This window comes from Cylas formicarius, unplaced genomic scaffold, assembly GCF_029955315.1.
Source record: "Cylas formicarius isolate icCylForm1 unplaced genomic scaffold, icCylForm1.1 PGA_scaffold_10__41_contigs__length_53128322, whole genome shotgun sequence".
Lineage (NCBI taxonomy): Eukaryota > Metazoa > Arthropoda > Insecta > Coleoptera > Brentidae > Cylas > Cylas formicarius.
The window spans coordinates 2064336-2077243 of NW_026844214.1; the positions used below are offsets into that span (position 1 = coordinate 2064336).

Consider the following 12908-nt stretch of genomic DNA (forward strand, 5'->3'; position numbering starts at 1 on the left):
GAATATTACTGACCTGTCATTAATTTTTTGTTTGATTTAATTTATTAATGTATTTTATTAAATAACCATTTTATATAGGTTGGGTTTCAAATTTTCTAGTCTATCCTGCGTCTGGGCCTACTGAAAAAATTGAAACAGGAGTATACTCTCTAATAAATAAGTATTAGTCCTTAAAGAAACTCTCCCTCATTTATTATAAGCACAAACGCTCAAAATTTCATATATAACAACTCATGTATTTATGACAACTTTAATTAGCAAAGTAGTTATTTAAATCTCTATTTAATTTTAATTAAAATATAGCAGTGTAGAAAGTAATTTCTTGTTTTATTTAATATATAAATAAATAAATAATATAATAAAATAATTATATATATATATATATATATATATATATATATATATATATATATATATATATATATATATATTCTCACGTATTGATTCACGGATGGAAAAATGTGATGACACTATATTCCGGGATATCATCCGTTCGCTCGTTGAACTCCGACTGGAATCCTGCATCCGACTGGAATCCTGCAAATCTTGCATCCGACTGGAATCCTGCAGACGTTTCGCCAAAATCTCACTTGGCATCTTCAATGCTCGCGCTCCGAAAACACTTCGAACACTGTTCAGTGTTCGAAGTGTTTTCGGAGCGCGAGCATTGAAGATGCCAAGTGAGATTTTGGCGAAACGTCTGCAGGATTCCAGTCGGATGCAAGATTTGCAGGATTCCAGTCGGATGCAGGATTCCAGTCGGAGTTCAACGAGCGAACGGATGATATCCCGGAATATAGTGTCATCATATATATATATATATATATATATATATATATATATATATATATATATATATATATATATATATATATATATATATATATATATATATATATATATATATATATATATATATATATATATATATATATATATATATATATATATATATATATATATAACTCTCCCTCATTTATTATAAGCACAAACGCTCAAAATTTCATATATAACAACTCATGTATTTATGACAACTTTAATTAGCAAAGTAGTTATTTAAATCTCTATTTAATTTTAATTAAAATATAGCAGTGTAGAAAGTAATTTCTTGTTTTATTTAATATATAAATAAATAAATAATATAATAAAATAATTATATATATATATATATATATATATATATATATATATATATATATATATATATATATATATATATATATATATATATATATATATATATATATATATATATATATATATATATATATATATATATATATATATATATATATATAATTTCCAGCATTACTCCCTTATTCGTAATAAATAAAAACGCTGAAAATATATATGCATATATAATAATTCATAAATGTATAACCACTTTAATTTGGAAATGAGTTATTTAAATGTATTCAATGCAAATTAAAATTTGGTATCGTAGCAAATATTACAAATCTGCCATTGTTTTTCTTTCTTTTGAAGTTTTATGTTGTGCTTAAATTAAACATTAATTTCCTTAATTCCTCTGCTAATGTGTTCAACATTATTTTTATAAGGCTATTTGAAATTTGAATAAGCCACATCGTACTTGTTACTATTTTGTGGAATACTTTGATAAAATTATTTTTGTTAATAAGAAATTAATTACATACAAAAAGTCTTAACCAGTTTACATAAAAAAAATGATATCAATAAATATTTTTTATGATATTTAGTAACGGCGTGAAATGCGAGAAACTTCTATTTTTCACGCAACAATTTATTGCAAATAAAATTCGCATATATTACGGGAATTGACTAAAAAAAACTAACACAATAAATGACATTCTTACCAATAGGAAAAACCGCTATCCGACTTAATTTATCGTTTCTTTTTTTCTTTAATCACGATCGCTTACCTTAAACTCCTTACTTTCTTTTATCCTAATTTGTGCCCTAGTTATTTCACCCAGTCTTGGTTTGCCCATAATGGCGATTTTCTCCCTCTCCGATCTTTCGTCAGGCGGTTTCTTCTCCGCTTCCGCCGCCAAGCTCGCTACTTCGTCTAAAACACACAAAAAACGTTTCAAGAGCCCCTCGACGAATATGCGAAATATTTGATCAACTAAAGAGCGCAACTCGGCAAAATAAAAATGAAATACGAGTAACGGCACTACGAAAAACAAAAGCGTAAATATTTGCAAAACGCCGAAAAAAAAATGGTTTCTCGATTTTGTTAAAATCTTAATATTCATTTTAATTTAAAAAAATCTAAAAACAAGAAATAAAATGACATAAATGTTGAAAATATTAGTTTTATTTTGAAAGATAAACAAACATTGAAGTAAATAGAGAATAAAATGTTAAAACTAAATTTCCATAAAACTCCTTTTATTAGCTTTTCTTTTATAACTCTTCTTTGGACAATCTCTTTTTAAAGATCAGCAGTAATCTGCCATCATGTGACAATCCCAGCGACCCTGATACCGTTCTTCTATCTCTTTTATATCCTGGTGGAACCGCTCTTCCTGATCTTCACTATAATTCCCTAAATTATCGGGGAATTTATCTAGATGATTGCGAAGATAGTGTAACTTGATACTCATATTTGCTCCAAGAACATTTGTCAGCATATTTTCCCTAATTTCTTCATAATTTGGTGCTTTATGGTTACCTAGGAGTACCAATACAAAACTTTCCCAAGCTTTACTTTCCGGAACAGGCATAACTTTGATAAAATCTGAATCTTTCATCATTTGCCCTATTTGAGAACAATCAAATATTTTCCACACCAAGCTTCGGAAATTTTCTATAAATGTAATTAAAACAGTTTCTGTCCTTGTCTAATGCCTTTACAAATTGCTTGATCATTCCTAACTTAATATGTAATGGTGGGAGTATTATTTTGTCTCTGCTTACCAATGGCTCTCTTATTACATTGGCTTTACCCACAGTTAAAGAATCTCTCACAGACCAAACATCTTGATTCCAATGATGTTGCTTTGCTCTACTGTCCCACATAAAAATAAAGCACGGGTATTTCGTGTATCCACTCTGTTGACTGAGTAAAAAATTAACCATTTTCAAATCTACACAAATCGGCCATTGATGTTCCGAGTATTTATTTTTTTCTAAAACTAATTTAAAGTAATTACTAATATATATATTTTTTGAGTTTTGTTGAATGGGCAATTGGAATAGATGCAAATTTATTACCATTGTGCGGTAAAACGCATTTCAAACTTCTTTTAGAAGTGTCAATGAAAAGTCGCCACTCAGTAGGTTTGTATGCTGTAAAACCCATGTCTAAAAGTAGCTTCGCGATATCATTACAGATGAAACATGGTATTAACAGTGATTTGAACCGAATATATGAATGGTTATGTAAACACAAACTTAATATTAACACGTTAAAGTATTTTTGGGAAAAAACAAAAATTGGCGACTGTTAATATAGAAAACATAAAAATTTAAATAAATAATGATAATAAATAATAATAAATAATAATTAATAATGGTGCGATGGTATTACCATCCAGAACATAATATTTCCGAAATAATGGAAAGTGAAGATAATAATCTGAAAATCCCAACTCAGTTTAAACTTAAATGCGAACTCACCGAACTTTACCCCGGAATAAACTTCGTTAGAGACTTATTTCCATCTCATTACACACATTCCCATGATCATTTTTTTTTTGCAATTCTCCATTAGTCTTAAATGGAGTGGGAACCGAATTCTAACACAAAGCCCATTCTCCGTAATTTCACTGCACCGAAATCGCGATTGATTTAATTACCGTTAATATCGCCCGTCAAACATTTCGCAAATAATAAACGAAGTTCCAAATCGTCCGTTAACTAAACCGACTCCTCGCAGATTTCCGATTTCGTCGCATCCGTCGCGTCCTGTATTAAAATTGCTTGGCCCGATGTAATTTATTTCAAAGGATAACCGACTTATCAATGTATAATGTCTATTATATAATACGACCAAAAATATAGTGCATTTATTGCTGCAACAGATGTTTATTGACAAAAACTCAAAAATCAGGTCTCTACAGCTTGAAATGCGGATCTTGTCCTAAAATTTATATTGGACCAACAGGTAGATCCTTCAAGAAATGCATTGGCGAACATAAAAAAACATTCAAAAACATTAGTCTAGATTCTAATTATGCTACACACTTAAACACAGAAAAACACATTTTTGACGAGAATTTTGATATTTTACATACAGCCACAAAAAGTGGAAATTTAAATTTACTGGAAGCCATGAATATTATCAAAATGAGACATTCAAATGTATTGCGTTATACACGTTGTTATAGAAACAATTGTCTTGTCATAATATATAATTTCGTGAAAATCTGAACTTTTAGTTCTTATTTATTTTGTTAAACGGAATTCAATCAAGCAAAAGCCACCCAGTCCAATTTATGGTCGTAGAGTTTTCGGTCTTCCAATGCGGTTCATAGAAACAGCTTTAAGCACTCACGCTTCCATAACACTTAACCATTCTGTACCTGAATTTGAAATTTAGATTCCGGTTGGTGAAGATTTTTTTTAATCTCAGAAATGTTGTTCTTGTTTGTTCTATCCTGCATCTAATTTCAAGTTCTGGGTTCCACTGGTCGACCACCATACACCATCGATTGAGTTGGAGATATAGGTTTGGCAAGATATCTCTATATATAACCATAAGCTTCGTTTTGTTGGTGTTAATCTTTAAGCCTCTCTGTTGGCTTGCCCCACTGACAGTATTTCGTAGCCTATATTATTAATTGGGATACCATTAACTATAATACCCATGGGTATTTCGGATTTTATCTCAGGAAAAGCTCTCTTCACATAGAGATTGAAAAGCATTGGGTATAGAATGCAGCCCTTTTGACTTCCTTCCTTATTTCAAATTCTGTTGTTACTGAGTTTTGAAGACATGTTTCAGCTGCCTGGTGCCAATATAGATTGACGTTTGAAGGTTTTCTTTCTTTGGTCAAGGCAATTTTGCACCAACGTCTGCAGACTGAAGGTGACCTTCATGGTTCCAAACCCTCTCTTAAAACATTTTCTGTAGAGTCTTGAGTACATGATTCGAAGAAGCAGTTTTAAAAAATGACTCTATTAGCTAATGAGTCTTTACATCTTTGTGAGTTATTTGATTTTGGTAGGGTTATAAATGTTATAAATAAATTATAAAGGCAGTCTGTGCGGATGTTTCCAGTGTCGTATATATTATTAAAAAACCTTGTTAATATTTTTATGTTTCGATCATTTATCAGGTGGAAGGTTGCTCATAGCATGTTGTCTGGTCCTTGAGGTTTATCATTTTTTGACAGTTTTATGGCAATATCATCTTATTATTATAATCCAATCTTCTGCACAAACTTCCCCCTCCACCGTCCCAGCTCGGTTAATTGTTAGCTTCATTGAAATTAACTTGGCCGAGACAAGTGATAGTTTAATTAAAATCGCCGGGAACTTTCGGCGCGCAATCAGCCCGGCGTGCGAGGAGAAATTTTAAAATTAGACGAAATTGCATAACGACCCTTTGAAACCGACGAGGGGATCGTTATCGGTGAAAATAATTGTGTTAGCGTGCCTCATTTGGTATTTCGAAATTTATGGGCCTCACGCGCGCTTTCGCCACGCGCGTGAAGTCGGGAAAACTACCGTAGAACGTGCGATTCGTCCATTAAAAATCCTTTCCTGAAATTGCAGTAACTAGAATTGCAGAATTAACTTAAAACTTATTTTTGAATAGCGCCATCTAACGTAGGCACGTGTAAACGTTTATGACAATATTTTTGTTAGTTTTACGGTGAAACGCCAGAGGGCAGTGAACTAGGGATTTTCGTGATATAAGGTTAGGAGGTTCCCTAGAAGTAATTTTTGTGTGATTAGCAGTTCTCGATGTAACTATGCCAGGAGGAATCCGCAATCACTTGGTGACGGACTAGGGGACACCAAATAGCTACTATATGGGAAACAACGATGTTTGAATGTGGCTGAAGTTAGATTTGGATTTGGATTTGAATTTGCAAATATTACAGTGGACCAGTTCGTTAATTATCTTAATTAAAAAAACATATTCCTGTGGACATGCTGACAGATGTTGAATTAGGCCTTTAAAGGACCACTTAGGAGAGCTTCAAAATGACGTATTGCTCAACCACATCGAAACGGTGGAGACGATGTAAAACCACCCCCAATAATGGAGATATCCTAAAATTCTTTTTATTGATTTCGGAATCTCCTAGTCACCTAGGAGAGCTTGAAAATGATGTATTACTCAACCACTTTGAAACAGTGGGGACGATATATAACTATCCCCAATAATGAAATGCTCAAAAGTTTGATTTATCGTTATCCCAGATATTGAATTAGACCATTGAAGAGCTACTTAGGAGAGCTTCAAAATGTTGTATTGGGCAACCCCCAATAATGAAATGCTCAAAAGTTTGATATATTGTTGTCTCAGATATTAAATTAGACCATTGAAGAGCTACTTAGGAGAGCTTCAAAATGATGTATTGCACAACCCTCAATAACGCAATACCCAAAAGTTCTCTATATTTATTTAGCAAATTCGTTTAATTTATTCCGGAATTTCAAAAAAATCCGACGTCGCAGATATTCAATTAGACTCTCCTAATTAATTAAATAAAATAAATAAAAATAAATTGTTTTGAGATTGCGAAATATAACGAACATTTGGGTGTTTGATTATTGGGGGTAGTTTTATATATTCCCGATGGTTTGAACGTGGTTGCGCTATCATTTTGAAGCTCTCCTAAGTGGCTCCTCAATAGTCTAATTCAAAGTCAAGGATAACGTCAGATTTTTCTGAGATTGCGAAATATATATAACGAATATTTGAGTATTTGATAATTGGGGGTAATTGAACTGAGGTGGCTTTTACTTGATGAAAATCCATTTAACAAAATAAATAAGAACTAAAAGTTCATATTTTCACGAAATTATATATATTCAAATGAAAATTGTTTCGACAACATCGTGTCTTTATCAAATGCAATATTTACGAACTACCTGCTACTATATTTACCGAAAAATGACAAGAAAACCTTATTAGTGTTGTGAGAATTTAAGTTTAATAATGGAGAGGTATTTAAATTTAATTGATCGTTAAACAAATAATTGTCTCAAAAATGTGTTTTTCTGTGTTTAAGTGCGTAGCATAGTTAGAATCTACACTATTGTTTTCAAACGCTCTTTTATGGTAGTTCATTAGTTTCTTGAAGGATCTACCTGTTTGTCCAATATGAATTTTAGGGCACGATCCGCATTTCAACCTGTAGACACCTGATTTTTGAGATTTTGGACATTTCGTTTTATTGATTTTTAACAATTTTCCTATTGTGTTGTTAGTTCTGAAAGCTATTTTTAAACCACATTTTGACAAAAGTTTTGAGACTTTTTTCACTGGGTTCTCCTATGTATGTAATTGTTTTAAATTGTTCATGTTCTGTATTAGGTTTCGGATGAATAGAGTTTACTGTGGTCTGGATTTGTTTTTTATGTATAATTTTATCGATAATGGACGGATTGTAGCCGTTGTTCAGTGCAATTTGTTTAATAATATTAAGTTTTTTGTTGTAATTTTCTGTTGAGAGTGGCGTATTAAGAAGTCTGTATATGAAATAGTGAAATGCAGCCATTTTGTGTATATAAATCACCTTTACACACACAAAATGGCTGCATTTCACTCTTTTATACACAGACTTCTTAATACGCGACTCTCAAAAGAAAGTTACAACAAAGAACTTAATATCATTAAACAAATTGCACTGAACAACGGCTACAATCCGTCCATTATCGATAAAATTATAGATAAAAAAGAAATACAGAACAAGAACAATTTACAAACTTTACATACATAGGAGAACCCAGTGAAAAAAGTTTCAAAACATTTGTCAAAATGTGGTTTAAAAATAGCTTTCATAATTAATAACACAATAGGAAAATTTTTAAATAACAATAAAACGAAATGTCCAAAATCTCAAAAATCAGGTGTCTACAGGTAGAAATGCGGATCTTGTCCTAAAATTTATATTTGACAAACAGGTCGATCCTTCAAGAAACGCATTCGTGAACATAAAAAAAAACATTCAAAAACAATAGTCTAGATTCTAATTATGCTACACACTTAAACACAGAAAAACACATTTTTGACGACAATTTTGATATTTTACATACAGCCGCAAAAAGCAGAAAATTAAATTTACTGGAAGTCATGGATATTATCAAAATGAGTCATTCAAATGTATTGCTGTATTATTAAACTTAAATTCTAACAACAATATTAATTGAGATTTTATTGTCATTTTTCGGTATATTTAGTTTGTAAATATTGCATTTGATAAAGACACGGTGTTCCGACCTTTTCGAGGTGGTTGAGTAATATATCATTTTGAGACTCTTCCAGTGGTCTAATACAATATCTGGGACGTCTGATTTTTTTGAGATTTTGAAATAAATATATCTAACTTTTGGATTTTTCCTAGTTGGGATAGTTTTGTATCTTCCTGACTGTTTCAGGTGGTTGATTAATACATTATTTTGAAGTTCTCGTAAGTGGTTTTTCAATTGTCTGGTTGATCCGGGACAGCGTTCGATTTTTAGATATTTTATGTATACCAACATTGGATATGGTTTTTTGTTGTTCCTTTACCATATTTCCGTCCTTACTTTCCGGAATGCGTTTTTTTAATTAAGGTAAATAACGAACTGGTCCGCTGTAATATTCGAAAATCCGAATCCAAATCCAAATCTAACTTCAACCACAAGATGTTTGACAGGGTTGCATTTTGTCTCTTCAACATACCGGGTGTCCAAATAGCAATATATCTTGTTTATTATTTGCTTTAGAGAATAACGTTAAAAACGAACCTTAGAACTGGTGCTTTTTTAGGTGTATAGAACTTTGAAATAAAACAGAGATGATTTAAAAAAACTGTGCATCGTAGTAATAGTAATGATTATAGTTTTTAGTAATAATATAATATATGGCCATTTTATTATTGTATTTTGCGTATTTTCAGAGTAAACAGTTTTTACAGAATGTCGATGAAGGCAAACCTGCGGAGGATACGCCACAGGAAAATGAAGCTGATGTCGAAAATTCTTGCACTATTCAATAAATAAATTAAAACTATAAAGAAAATATTTTCCTTCAAATCTGTTGTTCGCCTTCTCGGCCATCTAAGAATTATTTGCTAAATTTGGTCCCCTTTAAACTTATTTAAAGACTTTCGCCGAATATTAATACTCCGCACTATTCGATCTCCAAGCATGAACCGACGAGATAAATTTTCTTTAATATTACGCCTTCGCAAGTCCGAAATCCTGCTGCATAACTTGAACTACCTCCGGCAGAGAGGGATTGGATTGACAAAGGAATAATCATCCGCATGTAATATCGGTGCGATGCCGTCACACGTGTGGTATCCTAATTTGATGGAAAGAGAGAATAATGTTATTTCGCGGCAACTCAGATGAATGAAAAGCAAGTTGATTGGTTACTGGAGCATCTTGGTTAGGGTTTTCCTCTAAATGCCAATGCGCTCGCTATTGGGAAGGCTATTGGGAACGATATTTTACTTCATCATAGCCTTACAAGGCACGCTAATACGGAATGGTTATTTATATGGGATTATTCCTAAGTGCCTAATAAAAAAAATACGGGGTGTTCGGAAATTGTCACTATCCGTTAAAAATTAGTTTCTATTAAAATGAACTTATTATCCAAATGCTACTGGAATATTCAAATCCTGAATATCGCGATATGCATTTTTACTACGGAAGAGCAAATGGAAATGCAGATCAGGCACGACTGCTTTATATCTAGGCTTATCCCAACCTGCTGCTCAGGAAAGAATTGCTTGCTCTACAGTTTTGCATGAAAGTGATCTTCGGCCTTTTCATGTTCAAAAAGTTCAAGCACTGTATGAAGGTGATGGTCAATTGAGAGTAATTTTATGCAATCAAATTTTAGGAAAAATTCAAAATTACTCTGAATTCTTAAATGTCATTTTGTTCACTGACGAGGCTGCCTTCAGTCGTGATGGCATTGTAAATGTTGCAACAGCATGCAAAAATAGATTTTTCTAAAGGAATGGGCAGAGATTATAGGAGATAATCTTATAGGACGTCTTAATGGGGAAGTATATTTGTAATTTCTTTACTGGAAGAGGTACCTGGCTGTACGAAGGTATTTAAATCAGACCTTGCACATCGATGGTCGAGGCGGACCATAGCTTGGCCACGTCGCCCACCAGACCTTAATCCGATGGACTTTTTAATGTATGAAACAACTATAAAATATATCAATGATCTACGACAAAAATTAATAAACGGTTGCGAAATCATTAGAAATAAGTTAGGCGTATTTTTTCGCCTTCGACAGAATTTTTTGAAAATGTATAAGAAAATGTTTAGAAATAAACGGTGAGCATTTTGAAAAGGGGTTATAGATTCTGCTTAAGGCGATCCGTTCTATTTTGTAGTATCGGTCTAAATAAATAAAATGCAGGGAAAAAAGTATAGTACAAAAATTGTTCTAGGGAAAGTGCCCTCTAGTGACAGATTTGTGAAATTTTGACAATATTACGACCTCGATTTTTTTATTACATGGCTTACTACGATTATTTTACCACGTTGAATCTTCCGTTCAAATTTCCGAATTCAATTTCCGAACACCCTGTATACAAAAAAATTATGCAATTGAAGCTTTTGAACATTTTGATTAATTTTCTAAGGCTTAGGCAATGGCCTGAAGAATTTTGTAATTTTCTCTTGGTTGGCAGTTTTTAAAAGCTCCCTCAATTGAAACTGATATGCAGCCGTCGCATTAGCAATTTGCCTCTTAAAAATAAGACCTTCACTAAGAGTTTTCAAATTAAATGTCAGGTTTTTGATGCTTCTTGATGCTTCTTCAATTTAACATTTTGCTCCAATTCCTCCAATCCGTTCTAATTCGTCTCGTTCCTATTCCATTCGCGATTTCGGGCATGTTTGCAATCAAAGTTTGAACTTGAACAGATTCTTCGTCATCATTCTTTTATATTTACGATACATTTCGCTATGTCAAATTTCTTCTAGCATTCCATAACATTCATATCGGGATTACATTGCATATTATCCAATATGATATGAATTCGTCTAATGTAATAGAGCTTAAAGGTCTGGATTATTCCTTGGTCCATAGGTTGTCACTTTTATATTTGGATGCATAGCTTCCAGTTCGCGAGGATGACCTAGTGCATTGTCCGATTCCCTTTTTATATAAGTCTCAAGTTCAGAAACCAAACCATTTTGGAACCAGTCACCAAAACTAGCGCTCCTAACGCACGGTTTCTTATTAGCATTCCAGGTTGTCCATGTTTTGATATTTTAATTGGATGCAACTTTTTTGTTTTTAGAGATATCAAGGTAAACTAAAAAACAAAATGTGGGGTTAGTAGCCAAGTTTTTTCGAAGTGACGTATAAAACAAAAGGCTGTCAATTTTCGGACATCATATTTTTTAAATGGGACACTCTGTATATTATATATGTCTTCAACAGAATATCTTACATTGATGTAACATTTTATACGTCGTATATTCGTTTTTGACAAATAGGGAAAAATACGAAATTTTTATATAATTTCAAATTTTAAGTTGAACAAAAAAAAAATAAAAATGACAAGACACACTAAAGTAAAAAATTCTTTAACTATTCTAAATACTGCTGTATGTGACCACTGTTTACATTATTACAAAGAGTTCTGTGAACGTTATTTTTTATGTGTCCCCAAAAGAAAAAACCATTAAAGTTAAGTCGGGGCTGTTGGCTGGCCAATCTCTGAGATATTGCATGTTAAGAAAATTTTTAACTTGCACAACATTGCTGCCATATAATCAGCGCTGATATATTTAGGAGTAAATCTTCTATATATTTCGTACTCTAAAAGTTGCAAATAATAATCTCCAGTTAACTTTTAACCTATAAATATCGGACCCTAAATATGCCCATCTATGACATAACACCGTACATTAATTGATTGGTACCCTTGGATTTTTATTTCGTGTATTTTTTTAGGATTATTTAAAAATAAATATCGCGTATTTTGTCTATTACAACTCTTTCTTGTAATGAACGAACTATCATCAGTCCATAAAATGTTTTTCAAAATATTATTATTGTCATTATGTCTGCATCCTCCTTCGACATTGTTCTGCACTTAGTTTTTGAGCTTTACGAAATTTAAATGCATTATATTTATATTCTTTCAAAACTGAGTGGATTTATCCCCGAGAAATACCTGTTTCTTCATTTACTCTAGCAACTGAGGAAACTGAATGTGCTTCATAGAATCCTAATATGTATATATACATTTTTAGCATTTAATACATTACCATTTTCTGCTAATTTCTTTGTCAGTCTTGCAAATATCTGTTTTGAAGGAGCTCGGCGCTCTGGACAGAGTCTAATATATTTACGACAGGCTGCGGTTGTACTTTTATTATTCAGAAAGTATTCTTGAAGCATATCACTCCTTGCACGGATGCTGAATTCTCGTAAAACCATTTCAACAATAATGACTCGGACAATAATTCAATCATCAACGTTGTTTACTAATATGTCAAACATAAACGTATTTTTATTTGTCAGTCAGGGCACTCTTTGAGATTATATAAAACTTTCCTATTTTTGCCAATTTGTCAAAAACGAGTGCACTAAAATATAAAGGGTGTTCGATCTACAATGACGACCCTATTTTATCTTCGGATTTTTTTTTATCAACCGTATAGTTGATTCGTTGACATTGAATGAGCGTAATGAGTCTCCAAAAGGTATAAACGATAACGCAGATTTTTTTAGCTGACGTATTAAATTAGAAAAAAGGCAGTAGAGACGTGTTACT

General features: G+C 32.1%; 1 protein-coding gene across 2 annotated transcripts in view; it reads right to left on the reverse strand.

Annotated features, from left to right (window-relative positions):
- LOC132698459 (sodium/calcium exchanger 3) overlaps nt 1-12908 on the reverse strand; it is a 204683-nt gene that overhangs the window by 58701 nt on the left and 133074 nt on the right. The window contains exon 3 of one of the 2 annotated variants that reach the window (XM_060664525.1): nt 1902-2038. In XM_060664525.1, the coding sequence (XP_060520508.1) occupies nt 1902-2038 (137 nt within the window). Of the gene's footprint in view, nt 1-1901; nt 2048-12908 lie in introns of both variants that reach the window. The other variant, XM_060664516.1, reaches the window with a different exon arrangement.